Here is a 16,270-nt window from a genome sequence, read left to right as displayed (position 1 = left end):
GAATTTTGTATATATTTTATTTTATTCCTTTGTAATTTTGTCCACATATTGATTATATCCTATCATTTAAAAATAATCGCATAATCTTCTTATAATTTATGGATTAAAATGCATCATCATGCATTCTGCCAAAGGTAATCATAAGTGTAAAATATTTGTTAGGACATAGGCCTTGTTTGATTGTCCGAATATAAAATGAAAGATATAATATGCTTTGGGATTTACTCAATATATGCAATGAATAGGATATATATAAATTGGGGAAATTCTATTTCCATACATTACTTCCTTTCTTTCCACATATTTTCTCAATACACACACTAAATAAATTTAAATTATGAACTTTCACTCAATACACATCTTACCATACCACACCGTTGTTACCGCCGGCGGCAACACCTCTTCTTGCCCCTTTCATTTCCAGTCGTTACCCCACTTCTCCCTCCACCCGTCAGCGCCACTTCTGTGACCTCCATCGCCGAAATCGATCTCTGATTTCCTCTCTCTCTTCTAATCGCGAAATAGGGCTGTTATTGGCGCCACCATCGTGACCTCAACCCTCTTCCCTTGAGATTGATCCCTCTCTCTCTTTTCTCTCTCACAGTTGCGAAGGGGGCAGAAAGTGGAGGCGGTGAAGATTTGCTTGGTGGCGGGGAGAGACGAAGACAAAGGAAGATCGCGGTGGTGGGCAATGAAGGCGGAGGGAGATCGCAGTGGTGTGTCAATCTTTTTCTCAAGCAAAGGAGGGTCATAGTGGTAGGGAAGAGGCGATGGGAAGAGTGAAAGAGGGGAGAGGCGGCGGCCATGGATGGTGATGGTGGAAACTGATGGTTTGAGAGAGTTAGAGTTAGAGGTTTGGGAAAGGGATATTTTGGTAATTTAATTTTAGGACAAAAATATAATTAAAAAAATCATTAAGTGTGTTGAAAAAGAGGAAGTAGTGTATGGAAATAGAAGCTCCCTAACATATCTCGTGCTAATATTTGTTGAGTTCAGGATACAATACTAAATATTTCTTATTCATGTTTGTTTTACAAAAAGAATTATGGGATATAAGCAACAAACATACATTAATGTCTATTTTGTCCCTATACCTATCAACAGGTAATATATATGTATGTCCATTATATCCAATCATTTGCCAATACATATACAAAAATATTTTGAAATTCTAATTTGTGAGCTCTAATGTGCACGTGGAGCCCATTTGATGTGATGTTTTGGCTCTTTTTTTTTTCTTTTACTCTCCACCTCACTGGAGCTCAATTAGAACTCTAGTTTTTTAGGGATGTATCATTGTTGATATATATATATATATATATATATATTATATTTATATGTATATTAAATAAAAAATTATCAATTAAGTAATAACATAATCAAAATTAAATAATAATGTAAATTTTTTTAAAATATATAAGAAAAATAATTTAGAATCAATTAAGATTTAAAAAATTTTAAATTATTTTTCTAAATTTAATTGTGTATTCTAAATTCTTACAAATAAAAAATACATATTCTAGTTTAATTACCAAATTTAAAAAAATAAAATAAAATACATATCATGGTTTATTTGGCGCACTTATTTATTTAATTCTCAAATTGGTAAATATTTTTTGAATTAAAACTTTGAAAATTCAAAACCTTTTAAATTAGAATAATTATAAATATATTTTTTTATATTTAAAATTTAAAAAAATTAAATTAAAACTTTGAATCTCAAAAAGGAAATAACGTTTTTGTTTATATATGTAAAAAATTCAACTGTAAAAATTTAAAAATAAAATTCATGAACATAATTTTTTTGGTCAAATATAATCAGATTTTTCATATACATAATCAAATTTCTTATTGTAAAGTTCATATATGAACATAATCGGATTTCCCATTATAGAAGGGTAAAATTGTATTTTTAATTCTTATCCCATCTGATGGGACATGATATAATAGGGGGAGTGAGTATTGTATATCCACCCATTTTGAGGGATCAATTCTGCTACAAGCCTCGAATGAGGTCTGCTGCGAATGGCTCAAATGACCTAGCGGTCCTTTCTTGCATGCGTCGGCCACTTGCACCAAACCTATAAATTTCACATGCCTAGAAACTGAAAGAGAAAACAAATCAAAAAGAAAAAGAAAGGTTTCAAGCTGAACAAAACAACAACATTAAAGATTCCATTCCTTTTCAAGTCCTTTGTTCTCTTCTTTTTTCTCACAATACAAGCAAAGATGAATCAATAACAATGTGTCAAAAACACACTTTTAAAGATTCTATATATATATATATATATATGTATATGTATGTATGTATGTATCCATTTATTTTTATTTTTTTTTCATGGTAGTTTCCATCACAACTACACACTATATCTCTTTCTAAATTGTGATCCCACCTTTCCTTTTCAATCTTTTGAACAAATTTGCTCTCTGTGGTAATCTGCAACCAATTAATCATCACCCACACCACACTCATCATAAAATACTCATTATTCAAACCATTCCATTTTGTACCCATCACACCATTTTATCATTAAACAAACAAATCAGACCAGCCTAACTCTTTCTTTGTTCTTCAAAATAGTTTTGCTATTTTGTTTTTGTTTTTGTTTTTTTTTTTTCTTGGTGAATCTGAGGTCTGTCTCTATCTCTGCAACTGTTAATGGGTTTTGAATACAGGAAAGAGAGAGAATAAGGATAGAGAGAGAAGAAGCCCACGCGTTGGTTGAGATTTGAGGCATTCGAGCCTCGAAGTGTCGAGGTACCAAGCATTTTTGTTTAAAGGATATACAATCCAATTGTATATTTGTTACGATCCAAACCCGCCTCTAAGGGTTTAGCATCGTAACCGGTCAGTAGTCCATGATTACCAAAGGCCTGCTTAACAGTAATAACAATTATACAATAGGAGGCGCCGGCGGAAGCCTGTAAATATTAAAATATGATGTCCAAAGAGCTGTGAGGACTTAAATGCACAAACAACTTATATATACATATACCAATACAGACATAAGTCCCAGTCTATATTCAGTATATATGTAAAAACTGAAGTCCAAAACACGTCTAAGTACAAAATAAAAGACATGTTGGGAAATTAAATCCCAAAGCCAAAACAACTTAGGAAACATTCACTTGAAGTGGATTTAGACCACCCCAAACAAAGCCTTGACAATAACGGTTTGGAATCTCGTGGTGAGGCACAGTAGGTTGGCTTGGCAAAACGAATTTAGACTGACGCCGCTAACTTTGCTTCGGCGCCTGACCACCTACATATATACAATAAACTGTGAGCTAGAGTCCAGTGGATAACGAATGTGTAAAGGGGTTAAGAATGAATGTTCTTTCAGTAATTAAAACAATCAATTGCATCTGTAGATCAGTCATTCAATCAGTGTCTCATATTTCATGTCATATCAGTCATTTAGAGATCATAGCAGTCATACGCGGTACATCTAATAGCAAAACAGTACAGTAGGTCTTAATAGACCGAGCAGTCAGTTGATGGCCATCAATACAGTAACAATAGTTCCAATGATAGGAACTGATAGAGATCTCTGTAACAGTAGCAGTAGCAGTAACAGTCAGTTGCTATGGATGCCACGAGTATAGGTCATAAAATAGGACAAACATTCATTCAGTGAACAATATCATTTCAGAAAACAATACAGTTAATCATTCAGAAAGTAATTATAATTTAACATAGCTTTACAACATCGTTACTCACAGATGGCTCCACTAGCAGATCAGATAATGCAGACAATTCAGATAGATCAGGAGAACAATAGCGCGTGACCTACACAAACCCATAACATATACACATCGAAACACAATATCAATTCCTTGATCAAGCTTGACTTTTCTTGTCTTTTTCTGTCTAAGTAGTTCGAGATTCTACTACGTGTATTCTTCCTTTATTCAAATGAATCGGATTCTTATTTCATATATCTTTTCGTTACTAAATCATTCTTTTCTGAAAAAACCAATTCTTACTTGGCTTCTTAGTCAGGTATTACTAAGTTAATGACTTATTCTTTCAATCAACTAATTAATGTTGATTGTTAGCTTATTAATCTTTATTGAGCCATAAATCATGTCTAGAATGCTTTGGAAAGAGATGAGAATAAAAATGTGAACTAAATGCAATTTTTCAAAATATGCTAAAAATAGGATCTTCGCTCAAGCACCACTTTGGTCGCTCGGACGGACTGTAAAATTTTACAAAACTTTTGGGAGCTCGATTTTCACGCTCGAGCGAAACTTTCCTCGCTCAAGCGAACAGTGTAAATTCTGGAATTTTCAGAATTGTAATTGAAGTTCAAATTTGATATTCAAAGCCTCAAAACTTGTATTTTTGGGTACACAAATATGGAGAACTATTGTATAATTTAGTAAACACTCACATTTAGAAATCATTTATTCAAAATCATGCTTCAATTGCCCAAATTTAGATTTAACTCATTTTCTTTATATCAAACCCACAATTTTAAAACATGAATTAGACTTTCCAAACTCTTGAAATTTCATGATGCATGTAAAAATAGAACCCAATTTTATTATTAACAAAAATCACTTAACTATGAATTACACAAATAAATTTCTTAGAAATTCCACTTAACTCAACTTTTAACCAAAAACTTAATTCGTAATCACAGATGTTCTAAAATGTGTTTAAATTGAATAAAACTTTTAAATTAAATTACATGAATGGATCAAAGATCAAAATCATACAAATTCCTAATTTTCAAAGCTTTTCCTTTTTCTCTTCAAAATATGAGATTGAATTAGTTCAAATTCTTCAAAATCCATGATGCATGTACAATTAGAGTTTAAAACTTACAAAATTTGTTCATGCATGTAGAAATGGAACTCAAATTCATGCAAGAGTACAAAAATCAAACTCAACATAATTGATTTCTAAATTAATTTCCATAATTATGAATCTAATTTAATTTTCATCATCTTCTTGCTAATTTTGTTCTAATTGTATGAAATTGAAGCACCAAAACCCTTGGAAAATAATGATGCATGTGAAATTAGAACTCAAATTCATCAAAGGTGACTAAAAATCATACTCAAAGATGAGTTTCTAAATCAATTCCTTAATTCTTGAACTTAACTTAATTTTCTTCATTCTTTTCCTTGATTCCCTCATATTATGTATTTAAATTCAATTACCTCATAAATTTAGGTGTTGAAGAGATTGCCGATAAACATTTGGATTAGAATTTCATACATATTAGTCTTCAAGATCTTTCTTTTATCTTTAATCCCTAGCTTTCCATCAAATTCCTTCCGGCCAAAACATTGAATACGCTTCATCTCTCTCTCTCTCTCTCTCTCTCTCGGATTCTTTTCTTTCCAGCCGAACAGATTGATGATAGCTTTAAGGCTCTAACTCTTCTTGATTTCATCTATTATTATTTTATTCTTTTCATTTAGTGGGACACTTGGCCTTATTATATACACCCATGTGGTGTATTAATTAATTCTTTAACTAATTAATCTTGCCTAAAATACTTAATTGAGATTGAACTTTGATTATATCTAGCTTAATTAACCATCTATAAATTTTTAATTAGTTATGTAAAAATTCTAACCCAATTAATCATGATTAAGTACAAATCTCACTTAATTTAATTAGTCAAATTTGACTTCTTTTATATTCCAATTAACTATATTTAAATTTATTAATCTGAATCAGATTTTTAATCAAACTCTCAAGAGGCTCCAAATATTAAATTAAACCCATTGTCATCATCAATTTTGATTTTTCAAACTATTTAGGCTTTCAATTCCTAATCAGACTTTAAATTTCCGTCAATAAATTACTTATTCAAATTGGATACCATATAAATAAATTTAATTCGTAATGATCATAATCCTCAATTCTCATAATTTAATTAATTTAATTAACTTCAATTCGGACCCAATTAATTAAATCCTAATTTTACTAAACTGAATCGAATATTTAATTAAGCTCATTCATTTTATCTTCTTTAGCCATTAGACTTTCAAAATAAATACTTGACAAAACCATATGCCAACTAGGCCCAATAATTCTCATAGATTCTAAATCTCATAATTCTTGATACTTCTCATAATGACTAATTAAAATCCGAATCTCCTTAATTAACTAAGTGTTAATCATTATACGTGGTGAGGTTGTTACAATATTATATCCTCTTCCAAAAAAAATTATAAACACATGATATATAGGGCTCACAGTATATAATTCAAACTAACCTTCATATTCAAGAATCAAACAGGCCTAAGGGATTTTGTACGGATTTTAAAATTTTGGGAGATAAACTACTTAAAGTAAACAATAAGGGATTATAAATAATTTTTTGTTTATTGAAAAAATGAAAAAATCTATGCAATTTGTACACTGTGATAATTTGTATACAAAGCTATTTTAGTATTTTTGCTTGAGTGATGATACTCGTTAATCAATAGACCATAAGGCCCTATTTATTTATCGGATATAAAGGCGGGACATGGGTGTGAGGCCAGATATAATATGGGATGGGTCTCACATATTTTTTGTCTTTCTATATCCTGTGTTTGGTTGCTCCAGATATGGAGAGTTCAGATAGTATATGATACAAAAGGGAGATATATATTACCACCTCCCTCATGGTATTATATATCTCTACCGTCGGATATAACTTATCTTTCATATAAAGGTCAAAAATAATTACTCTCTTCTAATCTCATCTTATATTTTATCTTAACCAAATATAATATAAGTGATCTGACAATATATATAATTTATCTCATACCTTATAATATATTATATCTTATATTTATTTTTATATAATTTATCTCATACCTTATAATATATTATATCTTATATTTATTTTTAGATATTACGTATCTTTTTCAAACTCTTATATTCAATAACAATCAAAGGCCTAAGGGACTTATGTGCCTATTGGCATGTGCACGAGCCGAACAACAAAAATTAAAATTTGTCATATAGTTTTTTTTTTTTAACATGCAACTTAGGATTTGTTTCGGAAGTGGGTTGATTTTTTGACTTTTTAATTTTTTTAATCTGGGGCTAAAAAGCCTAGTTTGGGAAGAGCTTTTGGCTTTTTTGACTTTTTTGTGAGAGAAAGAATGTAATGATTCTGAGTTGGAGGTGATATTTTTTCTTATTAGACTAAAAAGCCTATTTTGTTTTTTTGTGACTAAAATAGTCAAAAAAGCCCCAACCAAGACTTCCCAAACGAAGCCTTAATTGGCATGACTAGAAACTTAGGGGTTATTTGGGATGTCCTAAATAAGTATACTTTTTATCTTTTTGAACTAAAAAGTTGAGAAAAAAAAATATGAATATTTAAGTTAATTTTTTGACTTTTATAAAAAAATATGTATTAAAAAATTATATAAATTAATGTAGTGGAGAAGATTAGATGGAATAGGCTGTACAATAGGCTACAGCGACGGCAGAGTGTTGTTTGGGAGATGATTCCTTACTTTTTCGCCATTGAATTGGGGGTGTTGTTTGGCCTGTGGGTGCCCACCACGAATCCCGTTTTTCTAATCAAAACCGTTCAATATGTAGAACTCATCGAGTACTATATTCTTATAAAAAACCACATTAATCGGATATTGATAGCTATCTGATCGGAATAGTTTGTTTTCAACCGTTAACAATGACACCATCCATTTTATAAAATTATTTTTGATTTGATCATATAGTTAATGATATCTGATAAATGTGATGTTTTACAGGTGTATAGTACTCGACTATTTCTACACATTGAACGGTTCAGATTATTAAAAAGAGACTCGTGATAGGCTCCTACAAGCCGAATAATACCGTGATATTTGTACACCTAAATAACTTCTATTTTTCCCACAAGTCAGTTCGCTGCTTTGCTGTCAGAGTTGTTTGACAAGCATTATGTATAAAATTATTTTTTTAATATTTTTTTTAGATAAATAGTGATAATTTTTTAATTTTTTTTAAGTAACTTTTTCTTTTTTTTTTTTTTTTTTTTTTTTTTAACAATCCAAACCAGGCCTTAAATAAATTATACAGTGTGCATAAAAATGCATAGAATAATATGTATATATATATATATTTAAAGTTATCTTGTCATGTAAGGCATTTGTTAAAAACATCACTGACTCTTCATTATTATTATTATTTTCATCTAATTTGATTTTAGACTCGAGTAAAAATTTAATTTGATATGAATTATTTAAACTAATTCATCAATTAAAAAAAAAAAAAAAAAGCTTCTCTTCTCCCAAATTTTCCTTTTTATTAAATTTGATGGATAGAAAATCTTCGACATTTTTTTATTTAAAATTTCATCAAATTTAAATTTGACGAACAATTTGATAAATTTTTAATTTGATAAAAAAAAATTCTCCATTAATTTGATAAATATTTTATAAAATAAATAGAAATTATTTTTAATATTTTTTTATTAAATTTAAATTTAATAAAAAAAAGAAAAGAGTTAGGGATTGAAAATGCTATAACAATATCCATAATAATAAATAGGATAAATTACACTTATCTCCCCAAAGATTTTTGACAAATATATGGATCTCTCCTGTGATTTCAATAATTACAGTAACCTCTCCTACTTTACTTGACAATTTCAAGATTTTCCCATTCCGTTATTTTGTACAAACGATGATAGTAGCCTATACAAAATGACCATAGTAACATTGATTTTGCCTGCGAAAAGACGAAAATGCCTTTGCAAGAGAAGTGAATCCAATAAGAGCTTTCACTTCTCATCAAATTTGCCAAAGAAGCCGAATCCTTCAAGTCTGACTATGCCGATCTCGCCAAGCAAGCTGGCCTCCCCTCCCTCAAGCTCGGATCCGCTGTTCACTTTACCACCATGACCACAACCACGACCTAGTCGTCTTTTTATAAGGAACCCATCCACCACATTGCCGCTGATGTCTCCAAAACCCTAGAACGAGCCCTAACCCTAGTCTGTAAGTGCAAGTGGAGTGGCGTTCTTCAACAGGTGTTTGTCATCACTACCAACGCTGACTTCCTCAAGGTCTCCAGCCTTCTGGAATCATCCATCGTTGACATCAATTGGCTTCTCTCTATCGCCAGCAACGACCCCATCCTGGCCATGCTCTAGTCCTCCATCGTCTCCGTCTAAATGGGGCATCTTCTCTACGATTGCCTCGACGTCGCCAACAATATAGACAACGATCGCAACAAGAAGGTGATGGTTGAAGAAGGTGGAGTTGTACCATTGCTGAAGGTTGTTGAAAGAATAAGCTTCTCCTAATGCTCAAATGGTCGTCTCCCTTGCTTTTTTCTACTTGGTTAATGATCAAGACAGGGTTCGATCCATTATTCGCGAGCTGGCTGTACCCTTAACTGTTAAGGTTTACATTCAAAATGTTTGTGAATTATGTGATTCCAATAAGAATAGAGATATATATAATTACAATATACAACGGTATTATGTAAGGTTTTTTAAGGATGATAGGTTCTGAAACTGAAAGTGTGAAGATTAAGGAAAATTGCAGATTTTCCAGGAAAATTTAGGAAAGGAAAGATTGAAAAGGAAATAAAAAAGAAAATCTACATAGAAATTAAATGAGAAGATTGTGTATACGTTGATATACAGAGAGACAGAGAAAACACCTCTGTCTCTTTGTCTTTTTCTTTCTCTCTCTCTTTTTGCCTTTCTCTCTCTTTAGCTTCTTCGTCTTCTTCACACAGATCAACTTTCTTCACGTTGCTTACTATCGTCTCTCTCTCTCTCTCTCTCTCTCTCTCTCTCTCTTCTCTCTCTCAAGAATTCAATGTGTATTGTGAATGTAGCTGATTAAGGATTTTGTGAACAAAGGGCATTTTTGTCTTTTCACAGGCAAAAATAAAAGTAATATGGTCATTTTGTATAGGCTATTAACGTCATTTGTGCAAAATAGATGGAATGGGAGAATCTTGACATTGTCAGGTAAAGTAAGGGAAGTTACTGTAAGTATTGAAACTACAGGGGAGGTTCCTGTATTTGTCAGAAATCTCAAAGGAGGTAAATGTAATTTACCCTAATAAATATCTCATAAAAATGGGAGCTTCTATTTACACACACCAAATCTACTCTATACACACACTTAATGATATTTATTTTTATTACAATTTTTATCCCTAAGTGAAATTACTATTTTAGACATCATACCCAATTCAAATAAACAAACGTCTCAATACACATCCAGACTTCCCATCCATCTGTTGCTCAAGCTGTTGAAGCTCCAAGTTCGTAACTGCTACTTCTTCTATTGAAGCTGTTGAAGCTCCAAGTCCATTGAAGTTGTTGAAGCTATTGAAGCTCCAAGTCCATTCGTAGCTTTCCATTTCTATTAGTTTACACACTAACCTCATCCTCATTCATCATTGTTATGGAGGATTTCTCTTCTGAAAATTCAGATTTTCAGAAGCAAATAAATGTTTATGAGAAAGATAGCCAAGGAAATGTGAGTTTTGCAATGTAAAAGTCTTTTCTTTTTTTTTTTCCCAGTGTCGTTCGGATAACCAGAGCCGAATTATATCATTTTGTTCGGAAATCTACTACTGAAATAAGTATTTAGGCCTCGTTTGGGGACTTACTTTTTTAGCCAATTAGCCAAAAAGTTACTAAATTAGCCAAAAAGCCAATAACTCATACCAAAAAGTCAAAGATTCTCTTTTCTCTCTACTTTTTGCACATCTTTTCGTAATTAGCCAAAAAGTCATCCCAAACATACAAGTTTTTTTTACCTACCTTTTTAGCCAAATAGCCAAAAAGTTACTAAATTAGCCTATTCCCAAACGAGGCCTTAATTTCGGAAGTTGTTCGAAATAAGTTAAATTTTACAACATTCAACTTTCGAAATTTTAAAATTAATTCGGACAACTATTTCCAAAAATTAGCATTTTGTTCAACACTGTACTTCCGAATGAAGTAATTTTTTTTCCCCATTTTATATTCCAAATTTGTAAAATTCATACCAAATTTACAGTTTTAAATTGCAAATTAATCTTTATAATGCCATTAAAAATTTGTAATATTATACAAAACATGTAGGAATATGTGTCAACTCAAGGAAGTCAGGTTTGCGCAGATAGTGTATTGGATTACACTACTTAATTCACAACTGAACAGGTTTACTCTACGAAATTATAATGAATATGTTTCGAATTGCTCAACAAATGTAAATGTTTGATAATATTTATTTGACTTTGTAGGTATTCAAAAATATGGATGAAATGCTCAACTGGGTACGTGAAGTTGGAAAGAGAAATGGTTTGGTCATTGTAATCAAAACATCAGACTATGGTGGAGGGAAAAAAAGTCCCAGGATGTATCTTGCTTGTAAAAGGAGTGGCCAATATAGAGTGACAAAGAAGTTAAAATATGATGGCAGCAATACATTAAGAATAACCGATACGAAGAAGTGTGGTTGTCCTTTTGATATGAGGGCTCACAGGTTTACCACACATGATGAATGGACATTGATCGTAGTATGTGGATTGCATAACCATCCACCTGCAAAGCACCTTGAGGGACATTCATATGCGGGGAGGCTGTCAAAGAAAAAGAAAGCATTGTTAATGGATATGTCAAAGAGCATGGTTCAGCCAAAAAAAATCCTAGCAACCTTGAAACAGTGAGATGCCCTCAATGTAAGCACACTTAAAACCATTTACAATGTACGCCATCGAAACAGGGTGGTACAGAGAGCTGGAAGATCACAGATGCAACACTTATTGGGTGAATTGGCCAAGTATAATTACATTGAGCGCCATCGACGTGAAGAGTCCATGATGACTGTGACAGACTTGTTTTGGGCACATCCTACTAGTTTGGACTTATTTCGGTCTTTCCCACGTATATTAATTACGGATTGCACATATAAAACCAATAGATATCGTCTTCCTCTTCTTGAAATTGTGGGAGTGACATCAACTGAAATGACTTTCTCTGTAGCTTTCACATACTTACAGTATGAGAGGGCCGATAACTATGCGTGGGTGTTAGCTACATTGCGTGATGTCATGGATGGTTTTGTTTTGCCATCAATTATTGTTACTGACAGAGAGCTAGCCTTGTTGAATTCCATACAGAAGATATTCCCAAGTGGCAGACATTTATTTTGTTGTTGGCATATCAGTAAGAATGTATTGACCAAATGCAAGAAAATGTTTGAGACACGACAGAAATAAGAGAAGTTCAACCATGAATGGAACTCTTTAGTGTATTCATCTTCTGAAATTTAATACAATGAGCGTCTTAAATCATTACTTAAGGAATTCAGTAGTTATCCGGATGCAGTAAACTATGTCATGGATACTTGGTTGGTTCCTTACAAGGAGAAATTTGTGGCGGCATGGACAGACACGTGTATGCATTGTGGTAATGTTACAACCAACCGGTAAGATTGCTTTTGTTCAATATATTAATAAGTGCCATGTACTTGATTTTAATGTCACTTACATTAAATTGAACAAGGCTGAGGGTGCACATGCAAAGACAATTGGGTTCATGTCAAGTCTTATTTCAGGCATCATTTGAGAAAATACACAATCTGCTTGAGTTGCAACACACTGATATCAAGGCTTCATTTGAGAAAAGTCTAACTGTTGTGCAACATCAATTTAAACCTTCTCAGTTTAGGGAGCTACGGGGTAGTGTGTCTCTCTCTACATTAGAGTATTTGCTTGTAGAGAGTAAGAGAGCCAATTCCATTGGTATTGATGATGAAGCTTGTGGATGCGTCCTTCACCACACTCATGGTTTACCTTGTGCCCATGAGATTGTTGACTACATCAGACAAGATTGTCCTATACCACTTACTACCATATACTCACAGTGGAGGCAACTTCATATCTCCATATGCAACAAAGAAGAGGAAACAGATGTGACTTGTCATGTAGAAGTAGAGTTGTTTGTGAAAAAGTTCAATGAAAGTGATAGAACCATGCAATTGGAGCTTTTGAAGAAGTTGAAAGAGATTGTATGTCCAGGAAGCACTTTTCTTGTTGAGTCGGAGGTGAAGCCCAAAACACGTCCCCCGGATCATAAGAAGATCAATGTTTCTACCCTTCGTGACCCGTGTAAATTTGAGTTGGTGCAATCTGGACATGATTCCTTCTCACCTAGGGACACTCAAATCACTACGTTAGCTTCTACTCTGGAAACCAAGAAGAAGCGACTTGTTAAGGGAAATGAGAAGGTGAATGCGAAAGGGAAGGTGTACATTACTAGAACAGTGAAACCTGATGCATATGTTGATGCTTTCCCTTCTGGGTTGAAACCATACATTAAGTTTGTCAAGGATATAACTGCAGATGGGAATTGTGATTTCAGGGCTATAGCTGTTTCAATTGGTCATGCAGAAGATGATTGGGCTCAGGTTAGGCGTGATCTTTTGGGTGAGTTGCACACACACAAAGAGGAATACATTACACTTTATGGGTCGTACGAAAGGTTTGAAGAATTGACAAGCATATTGTCATACTTTGAAGACAATCCTGGATACTCACATTGGATGACTATGCCAGACATGGGGCGTCTTGGTGCATCGTGCTACAATCTTGTGTTATACCACTTGTCATTACAACAATGGCCCACCTTTTTACCTCTTAGAACAGTGCCAGTACCTTAACTTGATAGACGTGAGATTGTCATTGGGTTTGTCAATGGAAATCATTTCGTCCAGGTATAACAGAAACTTATCAATTTATGCATGTACAAGCAGTTATGAGGTATGACCACTAACTCAATTGACATTTGGTGCAGGTTTTTTAGCAACCAAGCCATCCAGTTCCTCTTATAGCCACTAATTGGAGAAAATACCATCACCCTTGCACTGCCGACTGGGATGATGCATATGTGCGCCGCATTCAGCATTTCAAGGACATTATTCATGATACTGCAGCTACTCAAGAGACATTTGATGTTGTTGATGTCGCATGACACATGTATGCATTTGACAACGTTAGAATTATGGAAGAAATTAATGGATATGTTTTTGATGTTGATGTGTTCTGTGGCATGGATTGAATGTTATCGACCATTGTTACTATTCCATTCTAATAACAAAATATCATTTACAAAATCTACGACCATTGTTACCATTCCAACAACAATGCCACGAATGTCATCATTACAACAATGTTCTAATAAGAAAATATTAACCACTGTTACCATTACAACAATGTCATCTTATAAAAAACACCACAAAAAATTCATCAACTAACAAATATCATGTCACGAATCAGCTGTATGCCTACGCCTAGGCCTACGACTGTATGTCAATGTCGGAGATGAAAAACTACCTCCAGTACAACTAGGTCCAGCAGAACTAGGTCTAGCTTCGTTAATGTGCTGACCTTCAAGGACATGCGTCATATCCTCAATAGCCTGGTAAAGTCGATGAGGATGTCAAATCCCCTCCTCATAACCAACCTGAATAATAGGATGTGCAATCTGTAGTGCATGTACAATACGCTGCATTTGAAAAGAATATTACATTTTAGGAAACATATCAGAAAATAAAAAGTAAGTTACAAATGCATAAAAAAGAATAATATATACTACATCGGCATGTTAGCTGAAATCCTGATGGTCATGGACACGCGGTTCATCAGTGTGCTCAACATATAGGTGCGTGATGTTCTTATACCAATCCATGTAACCCGATACACATTCCCAAGGCTGACGAACTGGTGTGTTCCTCCGCTGCTCAGACAACACGTGGTTATCCCAAGCCTCCCAGATCATATCCAAGTATCTATACATGACTGTATATCGTGCAGATATGTTGCCTCGAGCACCACGACTGGGAGCTAGCAGTGCATCTAGGATGGTTTGAACCCTGTCAAACTGCCTCAGAACTCTATTTGGATGATAGGGTTCGACCACGTCTAAACACTTTAAGCATCCATGGTAGAACGTAACTGGGTTACATGGATGCCAGTCTCTGCAGTTGTGGTATGGATCCCAAATAACCTATAAACGTAAAGTGTTTTTGAATTAAAGTATATAAAGGGTAAGATAAATGGAAAGTATTAAAACTATCTCAGGACGAGTAAACTTACATCAGTCGCTACCAAACTGTCAAGCTCCACTTGAAAAGATTTCAAATGATCAATGGAGGAACCCGCCTCTCTCCTAGATGCCCAATGGTACACGTGTGGCATGTCTTTATTGTAGCCCATGTTCTGGTGATGTCAGAATGCTCGGAAGTGCTCATAAATCCACATCTCCAAAAGAGTCATATAACCACCCATCTGCTTAACACCGAACCAGCTAGCATACCCCAACTGTCTGTATAAAAATGCTAATGCAGCAACACCCCAGGCGTAAGTATGAACGGATCCCAAATCCATCAATAAGGCAAGGTAAACAACAGGAACCCTATCGCCACTCTTGTCACTGAAGAGCGTACATCTCAACAGAAACAACAAATAAGCTCTAGTAGCGCACTGTATAGCCTCATCTAGGTCTGAATCTGTGACACTAGCAAACTGACTTCGCAACCACTCAAGCCTGACTGAATTCCCACTAGCAGTAGAAACCTCTTCATGTGCTACACGTTCAGTAATCCCAAGCCATAAACCAGTAGTGTAACTCAATGATGATCCGTCACATCTGGTACGCTAACTGATCTGCCTACAATGGGAAGGTTAAGAATAGTGCCAACATCATCCAAGGAAAAGGTCATCTCACCAACTATCATGTGAAATGTGTTCGTCTCAGGTTGCCATCTCTCAACAAAACTAGAGATTAGAAGCTTGTTAACGAACCGATAAGTGCAACGAGCTAACTGTGACAACCCAGACTGCTCAATAATGGCTTTAAATCTGGTGTTGTTGTCTAATGACCACCATGGCCATGCAAGGATCTTTAAAGAGTGATTATGAAACTTTAGGGGCCCTCATTCCTATAACACAAATGATATCTCATTAGAAACTACCATACAACACACACATACAAAAAAATTAAATAAAATAAACTCATATACAAATGAATTTCACTTCTACTCAGGAATGTTTACCTCCCCGTGCCAAATAGCTGCAACGACATGACTATTGAAACTCCGCAGTATTGATGGATCAGTCGGTCCACCTGGAAAAGCATGAGTAAGGTACTCTTCCTGGAGAGTAGGAGAATCGAGTAAAGAGGCATCCTCCACAACAATGTCAGGCATATCATCACCTTGAACTCGTCTTTGGCTTTGGCTTCGACTTCGACTGGCACTGGGGATATCATATTCTACCGAAACTGGATCA

The 16,270-nt window shown here is 34.1% G+C and overlaps 1 protein-coding gene across 1 annotated transcript; it reads right to left on the bottom strand.

The window, feature by feature from the left end:
• Nucleotides 1-14,585: 14,585 nt before the first annotated feature.
• LOC145824442 (serine/threonine-protein phosphatase 7 long form homolog) lies at nucleotides 14,586-15,196 on the bottom strand. The gene is made up of 2 exons (XM_082924101.1): nucleotides 15,077-15,196; nucleotides 14,586-14,987 (listed from the first exon to the last, which is right to left on the bottom strand). Exons 1-2 carry the CDS (start codon nucleotides 15,194-15,196, stop codon nucleotides 14,586-14,588), a joined length of 522 nt encoding a protein of 173 aa, XP_082780227.1.
• Between the last annotated feature and the right edge of the window lie 1,074 nt (nucleotides 15,197-16,270).

This window comes from Camellia sinensis, chromosome 4 (genome assembly GCF_055761805.1).
Source record: "Camellia sinensis isolate YWXY chromosome 4, ASM5576180v1, whole genome shotgun sequence".
In the NCBI taxonomy this organism is placed as follows: Eukaryota; Viridiplantae; Streptophyta; class Magnoliopsida; order Ericales; family Theaceae; genus Camellia; species Camellia sinensis.
The sequence above is the reverse complement of the archived record's forward strand: the minus strand, read 5'-3'. Positions and strand labels throughout refer to the sequence as shown.